At 46.5% G+C, this 24,697-nt stretch overlaps 1 protein-coding gene across 1 annotated transcript in view; it reads right to left on the bottom strand.

The window, feature by feature from the left end:
- Positions 1-24,697, bottom strand: part of ALPK1 (alpha kinase 1) — a 383,577-nt gene that overhangs the window by 36,055 nt on the left and 322,825 nt on the right. Inside the window, exon 12 of the mRNA XM_086962134.1 lies at positions 12,807-12,960. Within this exon, the coding sequence (XP_086818260.1) occupies positions 12,807-12,960 (154 nt within the window). The remainder of the gene's footprint in view (positions 1-12,806; positions 12,961-24,697) is intronic.

The following is a 24,697-nucleotide window of genomic DNA, read 5'->3' as shown; positions in this document are numbered from 1 at the left end:
AGGAACGGCCAGTCAATTGTATCGAATGCCTTAGCCGCATCCAACAAGACAGCAACCGCTTTGATATCCGGGGCCAAGTAGTGTGCCAGTGCGAAAAGGGTGCGAGTGTTGTGCGTGGTCGATCGGTCCGGAATGAAACCAGCCTGGTCAGGTCTTATTAACATCGGCATTAGTGGCTTCAGTCGGTCTGCTAGGATGCTGGCCAATATCTTGGTGTCTATGTTTATCAAGGAGAGGGGGCGGTAAGAGTCGCAGTGTTCTTCGTCTTTGCCCGGTTTCAGTAGGGCGACGATCAACGCCTCTCTCATGGACGGTGGCAGTGTTTGGGCCTCATGTGCGGCCTCGTATAGATTCACCAGATGAGGTGCTAGCGTGTCTGCATATGTTTTATAGAATTCTATGACGAAGCCGTCTGGGCCCGGCGCTTTGCCATTGGGGAGTCGTTTGATAGTGTCTATGATTTCTCGTGTCGTGAGAGGCCTAGCTAAGTAATCCCTGTGTCCGTCAGCCAGCCAGGCGATTTCAACGCCAGCCATGTATTCCAAAATTTCCTCCCGAGATATTTGAGCTCTGGCCTCATACAGTGCCCCGTAGGTGTCTCTGAATTCACCCATAATGGTCGGCACGTCATGCGCACGAGTGCCCTGTTTGGTATGTATAGTCGCTATATGCTGTGGCGCCCTCCCCGAACAAATCTTTTCTGCTAGGGCCCTGCCCGGTCTGCCTCCTTCCCCATATCTCCTAGCCGTCGTTCTCTTGAAGATATATTTAAGTTCGTCATCAGCAAATGTGTTGTATTCTAATAGTAGTGTCTGAATGTCACTTAGCAGTGCCGTGTCTCCAGTGTTTGTGTATCTCTGCTCCAGGTCTTGAAGCATCTCCTCCCTTCTTTTTAGTTGGTGACGAATATCTTTTAATATGCCAGCGGACGTGGTAATGCACACGCCCCGTATTGTTGCTTTAAATGCTTCCCACAGGAGGCACGGGTCCTCCGTGGTGGGGGCATTCAATTCAAAGTAGTCGGTGATCGCTTTTTGGACTGTGTCGACATACAGCGGATCACGCAGGGCCTGTGCGTTAAAGCGCCAGGTGTAGGGTGGTGGGGCATAGTGTGGGATCCGCAACCTCAAAAGTACAGGGCCGTGATCCGATAGTGTTCTTGGGAGATGTGTTATCTGCTCCACCCATGCAAGGACGTCCTGTGTAGCCAGCCAAAAGTCCAATCTGGACCAGCTTCTATTTGCAGCATTTATGTGCGTGGCAACCTGTTCCCCCGGGTGTAGTAGCCGCCACAGGTCGCTTACATGTAAATTGGACATTGCGTCCAGCAGCATTTCCCTCGCCTTGGTATGTTGCTCAGGTGTGTGTGTCGCTCTGTCGAGCCCGTCCCTGAGTGTCACGTTAAAGTCCCCTCCCCAGATGACATTGTCCGCTTGTATATCCGCTATAGTGTGCCATAACCGTTCAAAAAAACCCGCATCATCCACATTCGGACCATACACATTCACAAGGGCTAGTTTCTGGTGTCTCGTCTCGCCTGCCACTATAACATATCTCCCTCCTGTGTCAGTGTACGTGTCTTTAATTTTGAAGTGTGTACCTTTCTTGATCAAGATACTGACGCCTCGGGAGTACGTCGAGTAATATGCGCCTGTGGCGGATTCCGCCCATTTTGAGCCCAGCCTGGATGTGGAATTGGGTGCCATGTGTGTTTCTTGTAGAAATGCCACATCTACCTGAAGTCTGTCAAAGTATGCAAACATCTGCCGTTTCTTTTTCGGATTTCCCAGCCCCCTGACATTCCATGTGATGAAATTGAGTGTGTCAGAGCGAGCCATTAGTACGTAGTCAGATGAAATTGTGCGTCGCGTGATCTATGTGGCCACCTGTGGAACAGCTCATTTTCAGCATACATAATACAGGCAATAAAAGAGGTCGCAATGCTTCTCAGACACAGTGCAAACATATTAACTCTACCCAGCTTCCCCAACCCCCCGCCTCCCACTTTAGCGCCCAAACTTTGCCAAAGCCATTCCCCCCCGAACTTCAGAACTGTGATTAAACTTGTTGTGGGGAACACCCTCCTGGGGGTGCCGCCCGAAGCACACATCTCCACCCACATAGTGGATGTGGACGAGTGCGATTTCTAGATAATGATAGCGTCAATAGTCACCCCCTAGTCCCCTCATCCCGCTTCCAATCCTCCGCAAGAATAACATGATCAGTGTCATTCCCTCCATGTCCCTCCGAGGTTTCAATACCCATGCAGGCAGTGTCACAGACCCTCGTAGTTAGTGTCTCAGGGTAGCACAGTGATAGAGCAGTCAGTACAGCCAGCCGGCCGCATGTCTTTAATCAGGTGAGACCCAGAGCACGTGTCTGGGTTCTGCATCAACACTCCCCAAGTGTACTCACTGCGATATTGCCGATGGCGTCTCCCTTCCATAGTTCGTCAGCAGCGACAACATCAGTCCTGTGGATCTCAACGTGCGGGTGCACTTTGTCAGAAGTGTCCGTCGCCCGCTGCCAGTTTCGAGAAAGTACTCCAATGTCGCGCACATAGCAGTCATTTTGTCGTCAGTCGTTGTCGCTCATTCTGGCCGCAGTCTCCTGATTCTTCCGACGTTTGGTGAGGTTCTTGATGTAATCCTGCGCGGCCTGGACCGTCGTGAGAACCACCGGCTTGCCATCCGTTAGGATTTTAAGTTTTGCTGGGTACAGCATCGCGTATCCAATGTCCAGCTCCCGAAGTTTCTTCTTCACTGGAGCAAACTCCTTCCTTGCCTGCTGCACCGCCATGGTGTGGTGGGTAGAACTCCAGCGAGTTGCCCTGGTGGGTAATGGCGCCTTTTTCCCTCGCCATTCGAAGTACGGCGTCCCTGTCCCTGTAGTTGAGCACTCGGGCGATGATTATCCGAGGCGTAGCCCCCGGTTTTGGAGTGGGGGCCAGGGAACGATGAGCCCGTTCGACCAGGAAGACGTCAGAGAAGCTTTCAGCCCCAAAGATATCCTTCAGCATGTTCTCCACGTACGTCTCCATCCTGCCTGTGTTGGTGGATTCCGGCAGGCCCGAGATGCGTACGTTGTTGCGGCGGGACCTCGCTTCCTGGTCCTCCACCTTCGCCTTCAGGGTTTCCAGGGTCTTTGCAATGGCGCTGTGTGTTTTCGCTATGTCTCTGGAGTGGTCCTCCACCGAGGAGATCCTCTGCTCCGCCTCCACCAGCCGCTCGCCGTGATTTTCCAGCTTGTTTGACAGCGAGTCCACCCTTGCCACAACGCTGTCCATTTTGTTATTCATGTCGTGCAAGCTCTGCTGGATAGCCCTTAGTACTGCCTCCATGCCGGCGCCGTCTCCCAGAGCCTGGTCTCCGTCAGTGTCCAGAGCAGCTCCCGTTTTCGCCGTTTGCTTTTTCGCCTCGAAAGGCAGTTTCGTTTGCTGTCTATCGGGCTTCCCCATGGTGCCCGCGGGTGCGGCTGGGCTAGCGATTGTCGGGCTCGTTGGGGCTGCTGGTTTGGTCGTTGTCCGTGTGCGTCGCAATTGCGCTCTAGTCACCCCCTGTGTTGGGGATCTATTCCTTGGAATGGCCACTTAGCCACATACTGGCCCAGGGCAGCGTCCGGTGTTACGCAGGCATGCCTCGTGATGGTGGATATGCTTAGGGGACTGCAGTGCGCTTCATGTAACAGCCTGTCCGTGTGAGGCGGTCCCGTTAGTGCTGGCGGGTCTGGTTCGCGCCTACTGGTGCGGCGCGTAGTAGTGTTGGGAAGCCTCGCACCACCACACCTCTGCCGGCGAGCCCCCAGCCGCCTATCTCCTCTGCTCGCCCCCTCAGCCGCGCTGTGTAGCTTTCCCGTACCTGCTCACTTGCTGGCGCCGTAGAACGGGGAGCCGGCAGTGTCTGGGGCAGAGTCACCAATCTTGCGTGTCACCGCCGCCGCCATTTTGGTCGCCGTGGAACGCACAGTGCATGATCAAAGTTCTGTTCATTGTATAGGCACATCGTGTCTGATTTACGCCGGCTCCCGTTTCTCACCGTCTGTGCGCCGGGATGGGGAGAGCCCTGTGGTCATCTGAGGGCGACAGCGCTCGGTTTCAGCTGTGGTCGCCGCGACCGCGCGCCGCCATCTTGACCAGCCTTCCAGCGCCGGGAGGATTTTCGCAGATTCCTTCGTTGTGCTGCATAGTTGCTGGCCGGCGTCAATACATTACGGAGTCGGATCGTTTAACCGTCCATTCCGCTGTTTTTTACGGGAAACAGGGTGGAGTTGGGGCCAAGGGGTCCGTGAAAACGCACCCGTCCGGCGGAGCTGACTTAGCAGTCAGCCATTCCGCAGTGCGCCCTCTAGCGCCCTCCTGCTGTCGGAAATTTATAGCAATTGAACACTCTAGTTCGGAATTTAGGCCCTATCCCTGCTTTTACTAACACTTTCTCCAAGTAGGGCCAGGTGCTCTATCAAATGCCTTTTCGGCGTCAATGGCTATCATCAAATATTCACCCTAAGTCCGCGCAGCCTTTTCCAGAAGGTCAAAGGCCCGTTTAGTGTTGTCTGAGGTCTGACGCTCTGGAATAAAACCGGATTGGTCCGGGTCAATCAGTTATCCCATATATGGTCCTAAGTGGGAGGCGAGGATCCCTGTGTAAAGCTTGAGGTCGACATTCAAGAGGGAGATTGGTCTATACGCTCCGCACTCAACAGGATCCTTACCTGGTTTAGGTATCACCGCAATGGACGCCTCCAGTAGGTCTCTATGGATCGCTCCCTCCTCCGCAAAAGAGGTAAAGAGTCGGGCGAGTAGCGGCGCCACTTGGCTACAAAGGGAAACAGTCCGGTCCCGGGGCCTTGCCTAATTTGAGCCAGGAGTTGGCGGAGATGACCTCCTCCGGTCGGATGTCTCTTTCCAAGCAGTCTATTTGTTCCTGCGTCAACTCCGGCAGGGAGATACCTGCCAGAAACTCTGTCTCCGCCTCTGGGCTAGGGGGATCAGCTGTGTATAAGTCTGCATAAAATGCACTGAAGGATTCCGCTATGGGGTTTCCGTCTACTGTGACGCCATCGCTCCTTCTTATCTCTCGCACCTCCCTACGCTGCGTGACCTCGCGAAGTTTGTGAGCCAACAGGCGCCCACACCTGTCTCCGCCCGTTAATAGGTGTGGCGCAGCCGTAGTGCTGCATACTCTGCCCCCCCTATCCAGATCAAGGGCTGCGAGCTGTTGGCGGACCGCTTTTAATTGCCTCCATATTCTCGGAGCCCCCGTCCTCTGGTGCATCTGTTCCAACTCCCTGATCTGCTGTGTGAGTTCTTCCCTCTTAGATTGTCGTTTTCTGCAGTCGAGAGTGATATAAATTCACCCCTAAGAACTGCTTTCGGCGCGGCCCATTGCGTGGATAGTGAGGTGTCATTGTTGCTGTTATGTGTGAGATAGTCATCGTGCTTTGGATTTTAGTGACCACCGCTTTCCTCTGCAGCAGTGAGTCTCGGAGGCGCTAAACCCTACTTGAGCGTTGGGTAGCTGGCATAGAGAGGACGGCCTTCACTGGGGCATGGTCGGAGAGTGAAGCAGTTCCTATGTCAGCGCTGGTGGCAAGCGTTTTGGTGGCAGTGGAAACTAGCAGGTAGTCAAGACGCGCATATGTTTGGTGGGCAGCTGAGAAGTGTGTATAGTCCCTCTCACCAGGATGCAGCTCGCGCCAAAGGTCTGTTAATCCTAATTCCTGAAATCTGGCTTTGCCTGCTGTTGTGAGCGCCCCCACCTGTGTAGTGCGTTGACAGGACCTGGCAAGTGTGTTGTCGAAAACCAAATTTAGGTCCCCGCCCAAAACTATGTCAGTTGTATCGGTGACATCAGTGAGCGCTCTGTGAAGAAAGTGTTCCTGACCGTCACTGGGCCCATATATCGAGCCAATCGTAAGAGTCTTGTCGCCTACTGCGAACCTGTATACTAGTAGGCGCCCCTTGGTCTCAGCCAACTTCCCCAGTACCTTGCCCCTGAACTTTTGTGCCACTAAGATCGCCACTCCCGCTTTCTTATCTGGGCATGAGGAGAAAAATTGATGGGGAAATTTACAAGACCTCAGCCTGTGACAATCTTTGTTCAGAAGTTGTGTTTCCTGCAGGAGGCATATGTCCACCTTAGACTGTTCTAGTTGAAGCAGGATCGCTTTGCGCTTAACGGGATTATTCAGGCCGCGTACGTTCAATGTGAGGATAGTTAGTTCATCGTTCTTCATCTAGAGGTTCCAACCCATTCCCTGCCCCTTGTGTAGCCCTAGAGTAACGGGGTCCGATAACCCCCAACTTGCCCCTGCGCCGTGACTCCCACCTCCCAGCAATCGAACCATGGACCAGTTTCCCCCCCAACCCAAACTTCCCCTCCCCCCCCCCAACAACTGCAAACTGTCATTGTCTCTCATCCAGGGATGAAAAGGAAAAAAGAGTAGTGTAAGGTAGTCTTACTAGTCTGTTCGGGAGCACTCTCCCGCCAACGGCCATATGGCCAGAGCGGACATCCAGATCAATAGGCGTCAGTGAGTCTCTCATCCTGTGGAACCGGTGCCGTTATCCGTGGCTACTGCATCCACTGCGGCGCGCTGTCCTGCTGCAATTTCCGTCGCCGGGGGCTTCTTGACTCGTTTCCGCCTTTGCTGTTGGCTCCACTGTGGCCTTCTCACTTCCGTCTCTGGCACAGATCCCTGGGTCTCGGCGCTGTCCTCGGGTACCTCTATTCCTAACAGCGAACAGGCCTCCGAGACCGAACGGAGCTGATATTGTTTATTCTCCAGTCTGAAAATGAGGCGAAAGGGGTGGCCACAGCTGTATGGAATATTGTTTTGTTGCAGATAGGTTGTGACTGGTTTGAAAAGCCGGCGCTTGTGCAGTGTGAGCGCCGCCAGGTCCTGGAATAACAGTGGTGAGGTGCCTTGGAACGCTATTGGATGTTTCTGGCGTGCCTTCCGTAGTATCTCCTCTTTGGTACAGTAGTCTTGAACACACACCAAAATGTCCGGGGGGGGCGCCGTCGCCGCACGGGGTGGTCCAGCCCTGTGAGCCCTATCTAGCTGTAGAGGAGAGTCTGATGGCCGCCCCAGCACGTGGTTGAAAAGCTCTCTTGCGTAGCGAAACGCATCTTGGGTGGCTTCGGACGTAGCCACGTTGCGAATGCGGATGTTATGGCGTCTGGAGCGATTTTCCAAATCTTCCAGGTGTAGCTGTAGATCCACCTGCTGGTCGTGCAGCCGGATGATCTCCTGTTGCTGGGCCGCGAGTTCCGTATCCTTATCGTCGCTTTTGGTTTCCAGGTCTGCCACCCTTTCCCCTATGCCATCCATCTCGCGCCGCACTTCCCGGATTTCGCTGGTGAACTCCGTCTTGAAGGTCTGGATATCATCCCGCAGAGACGCAAAGAGGGACTCCAGAAAGGCCTTTGTAATGGGTTCTGCTCCGTTGTCGGAGGCCTGATCCATCTTCTTCGGTGTCGGGGCTGCTGCGTCCTTCTGTGGGGGGGTCTGCGCTTTAGCAAACAGCTCCTTCACTGTTTTGCCTCGGGGAGGCCTGCCCGTAGACATCCCGCTTCCCTGGCAATCGTACCACCTGGCGTTCCAGTCTACGTTTGCTAATACGGTAGGTTCCGACCTTCACCGTGTCCGTGGGTTGGTGCTGGGTCTCCACGGGGCCAGTGTGCTCTGTCCGATAAACCTAGCGCGAGTCTCCCTCCTTGGTTCGCATTTGTGCGCGGTCGCTTGCCGTTTCGTGCCCAGTCTGGCTCCGCCTTGGGCAGTCACCTCTGCTCCGCTTTTGTGTGCCTCTCCTTCCCTCAGTTTTCTGGCCGTTACCTCAACTAACGTCCGTGGGGACTCCTTCTACTCTGTGGTGCCCCTACTTTGATGCCTGAGTTGCTTCCTGCCTCCCAGGCCGGGAGAGCCGACTCCTTTCAGAGAGTGAGTTACTGTGCCCCTGCTGGTTCCAGCCTCATGCCACCATTCGCTGCTGATCGCTGAAGGCCCTACAAGGACAGCTGGGCCCTGATCAGGTATGTATCTGATTGGGAGCCCCAACCACCAGCGGGCCGGTATGCCCGCCGAGGGAGTCCCTCTGCCCTCCGTTCACTCCTCGCTGCTGTGTCTCGGGACTCACCGCTACAGCGCTCGTGTCGTCCGGTCCTGGTCCCACCTCAGGCCTCCTTTCCTGCTGTGCGCCCTCTCCGGCCTCTGGGCCCCGCAGCGTCTCACACCCGCTCCGCGGTCCACCGGACCCTCACCTCAGCTCCGCCGGCTGCACGCTCGCCTCCGCAGTCGCCCTGGATCCTGGCTCCGCCCTCTGGCGAACACTGCTGTCGCCCGTCTCAGGCTGCACTACAATCGCCGAGACAGGGGGCCTCCGTCCGGTCGCGCTCTACCTCCGAGGTCGGCCTCGCTTTCGGAACGGTGGGGGGATGGGGCGCTTCGCGCTCTTGGGGCTGCAGGCGACTAGATCCGTCGCGCGTTGCGCCTCCGCCAATTTCTCCGGGTCCGCGCTGCTTAATAGTCGGTTCCGACCATCCGAAGCCCCACACTGCAGGTACAGAGGTGCCGGAACCAGTGCTGAAACAGGGCCGTTGGCAGGAGCAGTGGCGACGCACGTCCGCTCACTCCGCCATCTTGGCCACGCCCCCGACATTGGTGAATTAAAGGAAATCCATGTGTCCCGCTACCGGTAGTCTACCTGTACTAAGGCTGACTGCCTTTTCCAAGTGAAACCTAAAAAGACAAAATCGAAAAACAACACTTCAGACTGAAGGGGAGAACTCTAATTTACTATCCTGATTGATGTCCTAGGACACAGGAGTGGTGCAGTTCCAGTGCTTCGAAAGGTTCCCACTCACTGGGCCTGTCTTTTTCACTCTTTGATGTTGCTGATCCATGGTATTCATCACTACCTCAGCTAAGTTCTCAAGGTCAAGGTTTACACTCTGTCTTATCCATGATGTAGTTTAATAGATGTCTAGGCTCTGTGTTGTGGTGTTGACTACAGTGGTAGAGCTGTCTTTGCTTGATGTTTCGTTGTCATCCCCCTAAGATCCCAGAGAAAAAACACTGGCCACTTGTGTATGTTGAGACCCTGGAAGACCAGGAGCTGGTACATGAGTAAAAAGTAAGGTAACAACCTCTGTTTATTTTACACCATTGCAATTTTGCCTCTGTTTGACTTAATAATTATTTAGGGATAGTTCATACAAATCTGAAATACTTTTCAAAGTGATTTTTCTTGGTTTTGCTGTTTTACATGTGCAATGTTTTTCATTGGCCATAACCTAAAAATACTGGTCAAGTGTTTTACCTGAAATTCCACAGCAAGCATACGCAGGAGCTGCAATGCACCAAGTGAGCATCAATTGTGCTACAATATCCAGAACATAACATGAACACAGCTGCTGTGGAGCATGTAAGTAGGCCATGTTTGCAATGCAATCCATTTAACTAATTCACTAGCGGACTATGATAACTCCCAAACACGTTCACTCTGTGCAGCTCACAGTGCATACTACATGTGGTTGTTTTCTTGCTCTTAGTATCCAGTAAAACACCTGCCTTGGGTGCCCCCTATAAAGTTTACTTCAATTTCCTTGTAGCTCTCAATGTGGTTTAACCACTTCCATGCTGATGACGAGCTCAGCTCGTCATCAGCGTTACCTGCCGTGTGCTGATGACGAGCTGAGCTCGTCATGTATCGCGGTAATTTAAAAAATGCCGCACACAGCGGGAAAAGCCACCGCACGCATGCGGTTAAACACCTTCTCTTTGATTGAACTTTGCACTTTTAAACCATTGAGTTCAGTCTGGATGGAAATTTACTTCTAGAATATGGTTGACCTTATGTGGATATATGCCCGGTTTTATGATTCTCATGACTGCGTTGGATGTTGAGGAGTTTAGAGGATTGGAATTTCTGAGAAATTGTGAAATTTTATCTGGAGAGTTCTGCTTGTCGTCATCAGGGACTTAATTGTCTGACGAGTGCATTGATTATGTTGGTGCTTTGTATTGATAGTCTCTGTTTTTTCTTTTCCTTTGCAGCCCGGAAACGTACTTTAGTGAATTCGCCACACGTTTTCTTGCACCGCTTCTACCTGGGTTTCCACGATGACATTCAGAGAACGGGTGCTTGGAGGCCTATTTCTTTACACAACCTGGGTGATTCTTACAGATTAGTTCTAGAACACCATAAACATACTCAATTATCAGAATTTTGTTTTAGCTCCTATTTAAAAAGATAACTGTGAGAAAGCCATCCTTATTGCCCTGATCACTCCATTTTCTAACTGATAATGGTGGTAACTGACAACGACTGAGCCCGGGCTCTGCTAACCAGGCCGAAGTCCAGTGCTCTGTTTATAAATGTATATGGTAATTAGGTGTAATTACATTTGGCACTGACAACCTACCTGTAGGTCCCTAGTGGTGAGACATGTAGGTGAGGGGGCCCAGCAGATTTCATGCACTGAAGTGTGCACTGCTGTGTTGCCAGCTTTCATTTTAAAAGTCAGCCCTGCTTTGCAATCTGCTTTTAAAATGAAATTATATGCAAATTCGACTTTGGATATAAAGGTACTTCCAAAGTATTGAACTACCTTATTTTTACATATAGGTCACCCCCTAAGGTTTACCCTAGGTGACCCAAGGGTAAGTGCCATGTAAAAATACGCAGGGGCATTTTAAAAGATGTTTTATATGCCCTGGCGAGGGAAAAGTGTCATTTCACTTTTCCCCAATGTAGTGTTTTAGCTCCATATGGTAACATGGGAATACTGTGATACAGTGTAACTATTGCTAGGAGTGAGCTAAAATAATATTTGAAGTACGTAAATGACTGGTAATGATTAATCCAACAACTTGCCACTGTTGAATGTATCATACCTAATACAGAAAGGCAGTTATAGAACTTTCTTTTCTGTGAGCCAAAATTCAGCCTTCTAGCAGCCTCTCCTAGTTGACCAGGCTTAGCCAAACTGCTTTGATGAGGTGATAAGTGGCCTGTATAGAGACAGATTACCTGGTGGGCGGAGCTCTGCAGCTGCAGAGAACAGGCCAGGAAAGGGGATGTGTAAGCATCTTCGGTTTCAAAGAGAGTAGGACAGTAAGGAATGCCAGCCAGGCCTACCCTCTCCTCCCGTACCCCCGAGCCAGATGAGAGCCCCATGAATGGGATTTGCAGGAGGCCAAGAAGGGGAGTGTTAAGGGAAATAGGCTACACCAGTAGGTTGGCTTAGCCAGATCGTACTCTCAATGAGAGCAATTCTCCATCTTGAATAAAGTACAGTGCTTTGTGGGACAAGAATATGCCACACTTTGGAGAAAGTCTTCATGTTTCTGGGTGGCTTCCTGTATCCCATTGGTCAGAGGTGCCCCCTACTTTTCACCCCAGAACATTGAATGAATATGTGAGAGCAGCATAGTAACTCATATCTGCTTCCTGAAACTACAAGAAGAACCGGACTGCCCTGATGGACCCTGGCCTGCACCAAGAGGACTACACTCAATGACTGCATCTACTGCACACTAAGGAACTACAGCCATAAGGACTTTTTCTTCCTTTAAAAGACAAGGAGTGAACTCCCTGAATGCAACAGGCTACAAGAGCTCCACCTGCATCATCTCCAGTGAGGAGAACCCAGCTGACAACCTCCAGCTGGACTTTAAAGAATTTGGCTAGGTGCATTGTGGGAACTGTAGTCCCAACTTCTGAGGAGCAACTCAGAGACACTGGAACCTTAGATTTGTTTGTGGACACTATGATCCCCCAAAAGGAACATAAGGAAGCACCTTCTGAAGTTTATAGAACTTTTGTGAAAAAGCTCCACAAGTGGACCGACCCAATGTCGAGGGTCAAGCCAACTACGTTGAACTATGACCCAGCCTGGATTTCAGGTTTGTTACGCTGCAAGCTCCGCATGTCAAGACTTCCAGGAGTTGACCGGCGGCTCCTGTGAACCAAGCAGACAAAGCTGCTGTGAATCCAGCCTGCTGGAGCTGCCCGCTCGACGTCTGGAAAAAATACTCCAGAAAAGTTACTAAGTGCGAAGGTAAAATTGTGACCGGGGCCTCACGCTTAGTATATCAGACCAGGGCTTCATTGTGGACAGTTTGAAACTTTGACTTTGTCCTGGTCAAGCATGACCAGATGTTCAAATTTGACACTATATGTTTTTAAGTACTAGAAAGTGTCTATTCTTTAAATATTCATATCTCCTGTACCCTACATTGGATCTTTGTTTATTTGGTGTCATTTAAAAGATACAAATATTTCTTATTTTTGTAAATTGGTGTTGAATTGTTATTGAGCATAATGTCTTACTTATTTAATGTATTGGTGTTTTTAAATGCTTTATAAATCTGTCTCTTAAGTTAAGCATTTCTGCTTGTTGCTACCAACGAAGGGGTGAGCAAGGGAATAACTTATTGAGACCTTGACTGGACCTTATATTGGGTTGGTGGCCTTATTGCTAGTGAGGGGTGCCTACTCACCTCTACCCTTAATCCACCTTCCAACAATTCCCTTGTGTCAACAGTGACACTACATTTTAGAATAGTAGTATTTACACACCCACCTAATTTGAGTTTTTCAGGAAAGGGCAACTGTCCTACTATGCAAACTGAAAGTTTAGTTGAAATGTTTTCTAATCACTATATGTATTAATCAATTCGTAGTGGCACCAGGAAATGGTGCTGCAACATTAAAGGTGTCAATAAATAAAGCACAGAACCAATAACTCCCTCACTATGCAAACAACAGTTAGGAATTCTATAATATAAGTTAATGGATACTTTACCTTCCAAGAGTTTCATCTTGGTGCAAACAGTGGATCCAAAATGCATTCCTCTGTTTGCCTGGCTTGTCCACCCGGAGTCTGTCTCCAATATGCACAATTGTTTCCTGGGCTGTCCACAGACCAGACTTCTTGGAGTATTTCAGGAGGAGAGCATCTATAAATAACAGATGTCACATGTATTTATTAATTTGACATATTTATATAGCACAGCTGCACTTGTCGGCAGAAGTGTGCTTTACAGATTTAACAACAGAATATATATTCTTAATGATTGTCTTACTGAATTTCAAAGACAGAAAAATTGTTAGATAAGAATATAATGGACAAAATATCAAAGACTAAAATATCGAAAGGTAAGTACATAAAGCTGAAGTATAGATTCCCTATTTGAAACGCCAAAGCTATGTCCCTTGAAGATATGCATATATTCAAGTTACATATGTGAAGAGTTGGGTATAGAAAATCTATACATACTTACCTTTCAATATTCTAGTTTCGATATTTTGTCCATGCTATTTCCAGGCCACGATTTTCATCTTTGATATTCAGAGGGGCACACCAACCTCAACGTATAGCAGTAATAGAATCGAATGAAGGAGAGTTGGTTGGTAGAGTGTATGGGGTTAATTATATAGAGTAGAGCAAAACCATGGGATTAGTAAACGTTCAGGTTCAATAGCTACAGAAATGAGAAGATTTAAGAATCACTTAGATTAAATGATTTTGTGAATAGGAACGTTTTTAAGCCCCTTCTTTAGGTGGGTACCTTTCAGAATAAAATCAACAGAAGGTACAAAATGCTGAAGATTACCTTCTTACCTTTTGCAAAACAGGAGATAAGCAACTACTGACCCTTTATTTTTTAAAGCCTTTGATTAGGATTTTACATCCTTCTAAAAAAAAATCAAAAATGGGTGACGTGACCTGGATGGGAGGCAAGATGGCGGTCGGCTGAGACCGGAGTGCACACAATGCTCCTACTAAGCCCCAAAATCCTAACCTAAAGAAATGCCGACATATGCCGATATGCCCCCGATGTATCTACTATACAATGATCTTCCACTCTGATCACCCGATCACCCTGATGAAGTTGTTACCAAAATTGAATGGTGAACTACCATCCATAACGGAGATAAGCATCACTGAGGATAAAAACCAGGAATGGAAAGGGCCGCTGTGTAACAAACTGTCAGTGCTCAACTCTATAATCGGCCTGGCGGTACTGAGATTTATCTATCAGTCAATCCCTAAAGCAGCAGTGGAAAAGAAAGGAAGAACCTACCGGACGGAGCACAGTGTGTTCAATGAGATGGTGCCCAAGGTAGCTGCAGCACCGGCATCTACAACAGTGGCGATTCGAGCTTGTGCGGCCAGACAAGCACACGCGCAGGCACTCGGTGAGAGCCAGGAGCGAGCCAGCAAGGTGGATGGAGCAGAACCGGCAAGGTGGATGGAGCAGACACGGCAGCAACCCCGAAGCGTGGAGGAGCAGCGGCCGTAACCCGGAAGGGAATCCCGACCGGCCCGACAGTTGCTGATCTCTTACGCAGGGCCCCCGGTTTGCTTCCGGAGCGAGGTGGGAAGCCCGCACCAGCAGTCTCCGGAGCTGACAGCCACCAGCAACCGCAGCCCGGGATGCTGGGGGGAGCAGCCCCCGATGTGGGGGGAGTACAGAGTGAGCCTAAAGAACAACGAAGGGAGCATCCAGCCTCCAGCCTTGTGGGGAACACGTTACAGGAAATAAAAAAAACGGAAAATGAAGGTATGCAATCTCCTCTCCATACAACAGGGGATGGTGACACTGTCCTGGGGGTGAGGAGGAGACAGGAATACTGGATGCTAACAATCTAGAAGTTCAAACATTGCCCCAGGTTGTAGATATTAATGGTTTGGAAGGATCCCAATTTTCACAGCACTCCCGGCCCATGACAGCTTGTGCTAGCGATACGATAAAGGTAACTGATGGTGCTGATCTTGGGGGGTGTGGCGCGTCAGCCTCTCAAGGGGCTGTGAATATCAATAACACAATTGATAATGATACTGAAAAAGTTCCCAGTGAATTCTATTCTTTCTCCGAGGGAGCAGAATGGTCTGATGATATTACTTCAGAGGTCTTAGATGAGAGTGAAAGCAGCGATAAAACAGACATAAAAACCCCGAACTCTAGGGCTAAAACGACGGTTAGGCGGAAAAAGAAGCGCGCGGATTTAGACTGGGAGTATACACCCACCAATCTACTCCTGAATCCTACATCTGCACCTACTCCCGCAAGGCAACCAACTCAATCTGCTCAGGCTGATCTACCGGCCGCAACCCTTGCCACAGTTTTACAAGCCATTGCCTCACACCGCGAGGAAACCTCGCAAGACAGCCGCAGGGCTCAGGCAGCATTATGTAAAGTTCAAGGGGTGGTTCGAAAATTAACAAAGACATGTAGTACCTTTGGGGATAGACTGACAGAACTGGAATCCAGAATAGTCTCTAATGAGGCAGAGATCACCTCGAACCAACAACGGGTAGAATCCCATGAGGCTGAGCTGGTAGATGTAAGGTGGAAGCTCGAAGAGTTCAAAAATCGACAGCCCATAAACAACTTGCGCATACTTGGGGTTACCGAGGCAGTGGAGGGGGACGATATCCACTTGTTTGTGGTAAAACTTCTTTGGGACTCTCTCCCGGAACTTTCTAGTTGGAACTGGGATGCAGAAGTCCAACGTGCCCATCGTATACCGTTTACACTAAAGATGCCACTAAAACCTGGAGCATATCCTCGTGCCATTTTAGTATTTTTTTGGCAATTTTTTGCTCCGTCAGGCAATTTTTGAAAGAGCAAGGCCTGAAGCGAAACGCACTTGTAATGAGATTTCCTTTTTTGTGCGTCCATATTTCTGTCACTCCACTGTCGAGAGACGGTGGAGGTTACGTCAACTAATTAAGCCTTTCCAGGACAAAAAGGCCCAGGCCTACCTCAATAATCCAGCAAGACTTAAAGTAATTTTTGGGGGTCAAACAAAGTTTTTTATTTCAGAAATTAACGCTAAGGAGTATCTGGAAGGGCTTGGCTGAGCTAAGCTAAAACGTTAAACTATACTAAATTAAGCCTAGTCTGATCTTAGCCGTAGCTATCTGATTCATTTGTATAATGTGACGCTGAAGGCATAATGAATTGAAACTGGAGGGGACAATGTTTAATTATCTGTTTAATTATGTGTATGAGGGGTAAACGAGGTGAAACTAAACTGCTGAATTGGTGAGCTACTCAGGAGAGGGGGGTGTTAGGTATTAGATTAACACTTTTTTAAGGATAAATCGGCATTTGGTTGTTGTTGAAAATGATTACTAGGTAGGGGTTAGGAGCATGTGTGGCATGCCCATCACTACCAGACTCTAATGGAGTCTGTTTGCCTCACCAAGGGTGTGGGATGGGAGAGAGAAGGTACGGGGGGTGGGATGAGGGAGGGGGTTCGGGGTCGGGGGGCAGGGGGGAAAAACATGAAATAAGCAATAACTCCAATTGGACAATGAGACAGTTACAAAGTGTCACTGATGTGGTAACATTTTTAAAACACATGCAAAAATCTGAGAAGTTTAAAGCAGGTTCTTATGGCCTAAGGAAAATCTTTAGCAGAGTAAAATGGGGAAAATAGCCATTTGTACTTGGAATGTGCCAGGACTAAATGATAGTAATAAACGTACCAGGCTAGGTGAGATAATTAAACAAAATAAAGCTAACATAATCTGCTTTCAAGAAACTCCTCTACCCTGGGACAAGAGAGATTTACTGAAATTTAGAGGTTATAATTTATTGGTCTGTTCCACACAAACAACTAATACCTGTGGTGTAGCTATTCTAGCCAAGATACCCCTGGGGGAACCTAAACGCAAAGCAGCAGATACACAAGGCAGGTGGGCTATTGTAGAGCTGGCCAGGGGGCTAACCATTTGTACGGTATACGGGTCGCACCAGGATGATTCTTATGTTTTTGAAACCCTGGAATTAGAACTTGCGTCCTGGCCGGGTTCACTTGTATGTGGGGATTTTAATATTTCATTGGACCCCGCCTTTAGGAAACAACAAAGGTATTCAGGTCGTAAACCAAGAGTTTTTAAAGCGGTCAGCCAGCTTAGAGATAGCTTTCATCTTGTAGATGTATGGGATGCTAAAAACCAGCTTGATCCAGGGTATACTTATTACTCATATCCCCACAATAAGTATGTCAGGATAGACTATATATTAGTCACAAGGGACCTATCCAATCAAGCTGCAATATATAAATGGCCGAAAATAATTTTGGATCACGATGCATTAATCTATTCTACCAATCTAACTGGTTTCAGCAGACAACGATCTAGCTGGACTTTTGACCAGAAACTCTTGGTTAACAGTGACTACATAATCTTCATTACTTAATGGGCGCAGGAATACTTCGATTTAAACCGTTACAGTGCCTCAAGGGTGGTAGTTTGGGACTGGTTAAAGGCCGCACTGAGGGGGGAAACAATTAGCTATGTGGCCAGGACTAAAAAACAACTTGACAATAAAAATCACTTATTAATGACAGAATTAGCTAAAATTGAGGAGGATCATGTAGCATCAATAGCTCGCGGGGGGATGGGGCACATACAATGAGACAGATGCGGTTATTAAAAACTGAGCTGAACAGCTGTCTTACACAAAAAGCAGCAGAAACCTATCAAACACATCGAAGGGATGTGTATGAAAACGGAGAGAGGACTGGGAAACAGCTTGCTCTATGCACTAGACAACAAATCTCCTATAACACCATTAAGGCTATAAAATCAGAGGGCCTTATTTATACTGACCCGACAGACATAGCTGAAGTATTCCAACTATACTATCAGAAACTGTATCATGAAGATAAGTCAACTAGTATTGCTGAAACAGGATTATTTCTTAGGGAATTTTTAGCTAATACAGGATAGGACAAGGCCTTAGATATTACAATGAGGGAAGATTTGGAAAAATACATAAATCCACATTTGTAAAGCGCACAATCACCCGCAAGGGTCTCTAGGCGCTGGGGGCAGTCGGGAAGATTAAGCAAGCTATTGCCCAGAGTCACCTGGTGCTGGGCTAATCTGCCGCCGGGGCCAGGGATCGAACTGTGATCCCCAGATTCCCGAGTCAGTCGCCCTAGCTGCGGCGCCACACCTCTTGTGATCTCACTCTTTGATGACATGGCTGGGACCGGGGGCCGGATGTCGATGATCCTTCTTGATGCCGAGAAAGCCTTCGACAGGGTGTCATGGGAGTTTCTTTGGAGTATATTGGACCAAAATAACTGTGGCCCTATATTTAATAAGGCTATGAAAGCTATGTACCAAAAACCAACAGCTAAGATCCAGGTCATGGATATTGAATCAGGGATAGTTAGGATAACAAGAGGAGCAAGGCAAGGCTGCCCTTGCTCACCGCTGTTGTTTACGTTATATATTAACCCATTGATTGTTAAACTCATGCAGACCCCTTAATTAAACCAATCACCTCTGGTACCTTCGATACTAAAATACTCGCCTATGTGGATGATGTGGCTGTACTAACACCTGACCCATCTGAAGCAATCACTGAAATCGAGGCTATTACGCATAGGTTTGGAAGCTATTCTGGGTACTCTCTTAATAAAGATAAAACCATCATCTTATGCACCGAGAATATAGACTTTAGCGACCCCAGAAAAGTAGAAACCGCAGTATATCTCGGGGTTAGTATAAGTACAAAGATTCAAGATATATGTAAAATAAACTATGAACCTCTACTTTCTACAATAAAACAAGATTTAGTGCTGGTTAATAGTTTACACTTATCAATAATTGGAAGAGTAAATTATCTTAACATGAACATACTTCCCAAAATATTATATCTGTTTCGGGCGATACCATTACTTATTGATGACAAAATAGCAAAAACCCTTGAATCTCAAATGGCTAAATTTATTTGGCAGTATAGTAAAATTAGGAGGTCGCTGAAATATTTATCATTACCACAGGAAAGGGGGGTCTAGCCACTCCAAACATTATGCTCTACCTCTGGGCCGCTCTCCTTCAACAAATGGTTCTGCTGTTTAACACTACTGACCAACCGGAGAACCTAGGAGGTACAAGAATACCATCAATTTATGAATTATCAATAGGGGTGAAAGCCTGTGGGCTTTTGCTTAGACAACTGGTGCCAAGCTACTTTAAAAAAAACGAAATTTAAAGTGATCAATAATGTAGGCATAGTGTGGGGGAGAATAGCGAAATATATTAAAATCCCTAAATTTACCAGGTATACGCCCCCATGGCGTCCTCACTGTTACCTAAGCAGGTTAATGATACTATCGCAAAAAAATGGAAAAACTTAGGAATTATTACAACAGGGGATTTTCTCGATGGTGATCCTAGTACCAGATTTCTGAACCTTCAAATAAATTTTAAAGTTTCCAATTCCGACTATTTTAAATATATTCAACTAAATACAATCCTGAGCTTGAAAAGGCCTAAGATTACATTAGATAAGATCCCTCTCCTAGAAACACTAAGCAAATCTACGTCTAAAATTCGGACCTTTTATAATATGCTACTAGTGAAGCTTCAAGACGATCTCGAACATACCAAAGTCGCTCGGGCCGACAAACTTGATAACACCAATGTGGATATAGATATGTGCCTATTATTAACATCACGGCTGCTCCTGAGCTCTAACCTCAGGGCCCAGATCTATAAGACCATTTATAATCTTTACTATACCCCGGCTAAACTTTATGCCTGGGCCAAAAGGGTGAATGATGAATGTCCTAGGTGTGGAAGAGGCCCGGCTACATTAATCCATATGTTTTATGAATGCAATAAACTAACATTTTTTAAAAGAATGGTGTCTGAATTTTGGGAAGAAGCGTTTGGACATAGACTGGCGGAATCTTCCACGCTGTATATTCTAGGGTATGACAGCTCCCTAGATTTAAGTACAGAAGAGGAATCATGTCTATTTATAGGCACAGCAGTATATAGAATTATACTAGCAGCAAGATGGAAAGAGACTGATCCACCAACTTTTTAAATGTGGTTAGGCCGTTTCCTAGGTGTTTATAACCAGGAAAAAGCTATATATGGTACCAGAGGTAGGCGCGCTGGACTTCGTGGGGCTAGGATCTGGTCTGCTATAGAAAGATGGAATGCGTCCACTAGGAATGTATGAACTGTATTATATTTTTTATAATTACACTTTTTAGATGGCTTATAATGATTGCATGGAATATTTGGTCTATGTATATGATTTTTGCAACTCACTGATGAACTCAAGATTTATATCTGTCTCGATTATTACAATATTTCCTTTATTTCTATCATTGGAGTTGCTTAGTAATAAAAAAAGAAAAAAAAGAAAAGCAAACTTTAAAGTTGTTTTGGAAATAATACTGGATGTTTCAGAGTGGGAGGACTCAATAGGAGAGGAACATGCTAATTGAAATGTTGACTGTGCTAGGTGAAATGAAACTGAAGATGGCATGATATGACTAAGACTATCTGCATGAGCGTTTGCTTCCCTGAGACATAAATTAACACAATACAAATGTCTCTCTGCTCAACAGCGAATGGAATGTGCTTTTTACCATGTTACCTAATGTTGAGGAAAACTGAAGAGCATGCATGATTACTGTCAATTCTTTCCAATTGGAGGGTTGAATCTTGTTGAACAGCGACCAGAAGTTATTTTGTCCCTTCCACTCTAATATTGCTCCTCAACCCCTATGACTCACATCTTGTGGTAATACTAGGTGAAATGGGTACTGAAAGGAAATTCCCTTTATAGATTCTCTAGGACTAGTCACCACTGAAGCTCCTGTCCACTTCTGCTGATAATGGAATCGCTTCCTCATAATTTTGAGACTCTGGGGACTAGTGATCTAATAAGTGATGTAACAGCTGTTTCAAATGATGACATGCCCATTGCATTACTTTGGTCGTTACTGCCATTAATCCCTGAATTTTCAAATAAGTCCTGACTGATACTGGTGGACGCCTCAAAATATTAGCAAGCTAGGCTTGTATAACAACCCTTCCTGAATCTGAAAGACAGACATGACCAGTATCCGTGTTGAAAAAAGTCTCTGCTGATCTGGAGTTGCGATTTTTATAGTTTAGGATAACACCAAGCATCACAAGAGAGCTGCAAACTGTTTCCACACTGAGTTTGGCCTTCAAAAAAGAAGGAGTGTTGTATGGCGTTTTAGGACCTGAGTGAAATTTTCCCGATTCATGCCCTAATATAGGTAAAAAGAAAAGGACAGCAAGTGTTCACCTAGGCTTTTCTTTTTCGTTTGTTGTCGAAACGTGTAAACTAGTGGCTAGTATCGGCTTACGTGATCGGTCTGGCCCCAGATGCGTATGTGTATGAGCAAGAGAGGCTCTATGGACCTCAGTCATTCCACAGAGTTGGCGGAAACTTAAGTAGAATATGATGCCAACATATATCTCAGTTTCATGGGGAAATCAGAAGAATTCACTACTGAGCGATGTGTCTAGTAGGGAAACCTATAATGTTCTGTAAAAAGCTACTCACTAGTAAGGCCCATCTACTGACATCTGCTGAGGGAGAACACTGACACACATCCCAGAGGGAGAGACTCCAGTGCTTCAAACCTTATTAATGCTTCAATAGGAGCTGGTTGTGCCACTGATGACTGCAAGTGAGAACTGCAGTGAGGCATCTTTCAAAAACCTTTATTGAGCAGTGAGCACAAATGCAACGGACGCCCCCATCCCCACCGAACGTATAACTGGCTGTACTCTGCTAAACTATTCAAAAGTGTTACCTGGCTGCTGGACATGACTTCTTATTTCCTAGATCCTTTCCAGTAGAGTTTAAGGGTGTGGAATCATACAGAATCAGTAGTCATAGCACTGACGGAGGATCTCCTCAGGTGAATGACATCAGCACTATCATGCTGTTAGACTTGTTAAAGGCCTTTGGCGCAACTTCTTATGACATATTTTTGGATGCCTGATGGAAATGAGGATTGGATGGACTGTTCTTTACGGGGTCTTACTCTAGGTAACCACTAATAGTGTGTGGCTATCATACCTTTTACATTGGCTGGTCACCCTGTGGCGTTCTTCAGTGTGCTCAAATATTGAAGCAGAACTAAAGTCATTACTTCATCAACCTTGGATCTTGTAACAAGTACTTCACATGCAGCTGCAGTCCCAGCATTATGCTACAACATAACATAACAGGTGTATTTGTAAAGCGCACGATTACCCGTAGGTGTCCTGGGGCTGAATAACAGATGTTTATTGTTACCCAACTCAATGGTGCTCATTTTATCGACCTCAGATGGATGAAAGGTTGAGTGGACCGGCCAGGATTTGAAGGTCGAACACAGGCCCCTGCAGTGGCTGCTTCAGTCCACTGAGCCACCAGACCAAGCTCAGTCACTTTAGCGTTGCTTACAGCGGTAGCATTTATTTAGGTCTACCCCAGTACCTTATAAAGTATGTATTGAGGTTTTAAGATGCAAATACATCGGCTCTCTGAGAATGAACAAATAAGTGGATGATTTTATTTGCACTTTTGACGTTGTGAGCCTGTTGGCTAGACTTTTCATGAATATTAGCTAAAATCCAATAAAACTACATTTACGATATTGCGAACATTAGAAAAAGGAACTTAGGCATTAGTGCAAAGGGAAGTTATTCAAAAGTAGATGAGAAAATAGATGTTAGTGCCAAAAACCAACAAGCAACAACACAGATAGGAACACGAAAAACTCTTTTTTGTATCCCATCAAGCAATGGGTCAAATAATTTTACATGAATACAAGGATTGATGAGGAAATTGTGAAACCATATGCAAGCTAATCTCATAATAAGTTTTTCCTTTGTTTCAATGTTTTCATTACATCTACTGCAGTGGTCCTCCTGAAGGTTTAGCATAGGCATTTTCAGCGTCAAATTCCATCTTTTGGAACAATGGCCACAAGTCTTCATCCCCTTAGGTGACAACAGACTTGGGAGAGTAACAGCAAATGTCTTAGATCCTCTGATGTGACATAATTTCCTGCACCAGTTTACCATTCAACATTAAACCATCTGCTCTTGCCAGAACAAGGAATTTGATATTTTAAATGGACTAGGTGTGTTTGTTGACAGCAAAGGTGTCACATCATGGAATCTCTAGGACCAGTCATAGTTTTAGTGTTTTCCTATGGGTGTATTAACATTTAATCGGTGATCAATGTCATCTTCTTGAGTGGTATCTAAACTGAACTCATTATCTTTTGCTCTAGCTGCATTGAGGAAGCTGTGGCAATTTCTTATTTATGGATATTTTAAGCCATATCTCTTGTCAATTGATGCTCGAAGTTTTCCTTTTAACCTTATGTTTAAGTGATTCATTTTCACATGTTAGTGGTAATGGACTGATAACCTTTGTTGCTTTTCATGGCAGTCATAGTGCAGGCATCTAAGAGAGTGAGCATTATTCTAGTTTCTCTTCTCAAATACTAAGAGAGATTGGGTTACATTGCCCAAGTCCATTGTAAGAGAGAATTCCACCAACATTGGACTACATTAATCTGTTTATTTGATATGTAATACAGTTGTCAAATGTATTCATAAATCTGATAATGTTGGCAGCTCGTGCTGCCTTGTTTATAATTGAGGACACACACCATGCAAAACAACAAGCAAACAAACCCTACAAATTCCAATGGTGACAAACTTATGTCTATAGTTTTTTTTTTGAATATCATATCTTTATCTGCAGAGTTATTATGACTGGCTCACCTGTCAATCTGGCTGACAAGCTCACCACCTCAGGTGGCTCTCAGCACACCAGTAGCCAGGAGACCATCAGACCGGGAATGAAGAATTGAAAAATGAAAAAAAACAAGGCAACGTGTGATCTCTGTTTATGCACCAAAGAGTGACATTCTTGTATTGATTATAACCTCCTCCCTAACCCTTCTCCAATTTATGAAAGACCTGAAGGCACATCTCTTTAAAGTACACAATGCAACATCATGATGAAAAAACAGTCCATCTCCACTATTCCCTTCTAGTCATTCACTCATTGTATCCTTGCCTTGGAACCTGTACCGCACTCCACTACCTTTTGTCCATGTTTGTGTTATTCAAACATAATGTACAAGAATGGTCCAACTAATGTCAACCAAGATAATGGGTCTGTAAATTCATACTTCTTTTGTAGGTATTTTCCTATAAATGGGTAACCTGCAGCGCACTTCACCTGATGTAAAAAGGGCGGTCCTTGACAAAAATAATTAATAATCGTATAGTAGACTAGTTGAAATGTAAGTATCTATGGAGGACCCATACTCAACTTTGAAATCTTACCTGCAAGCACTTAATGAATAAATGGCTTCACTGTCTCTTTTTGCAGTAAATTCCTTGCCATTACTGTAAGGCATCCTCAGGTCATCAATTCTATCATTTATCATTGGCCTGACCATTGTAGTCTATTAAGACATTTGAATTTAATCCATTTCTGGAATTTCAACTTCACTGTATGACCTGTCTGTATCCAAGCCCAAAGAGGAAAAGATAGGACCACAGTTCTGCAAAGAGAGAAGAAGGTGGATTCACGGACCCAGCTTTAGGCCACCCTCCAGTGGGTGTTTGGTAGAGAGCTGAAGGAGCACCCATTGATAGCAAGGGGAACAAGCAACTCAAAAAGTAAGAAGGGAACCTGGTAAGAGCTGATCTTGTGGTACTGACGAAGAAAAGGGAAAGCACTTAGAAGTGTTGTGGTAGTTAACTGTGTATTACAAATTCATATATTTTGTGAATGGTATAGGGTAGCTGAAATCGTGTTAATTAGAAGGGTTTGGGAAAATAGTTCCAAGCACAATGGACCAAGCACCAGCCCA

The sequence above is a fragment of the Lissotriton vulgaris genome, chromosome 3_1, assembly GCF_964263255.1.
Source record: "Lissotriton vulgaris chromosome 3_1, aLisVul1.2, whole genome shotgun sequence".
Taxonomy (NCBI): domain Eukaryota; kingdom Metazoa; phylum Chordata; class Amphibia; order Caudata; family Salamandridae; genus Lissotriton; species Lissotriton vulgaris.
The sequence above is the reverse complement of the archived record's forward strand: the minus strand, read 5'-3'. Positions and strand labels throughout refer to the sequence as shown.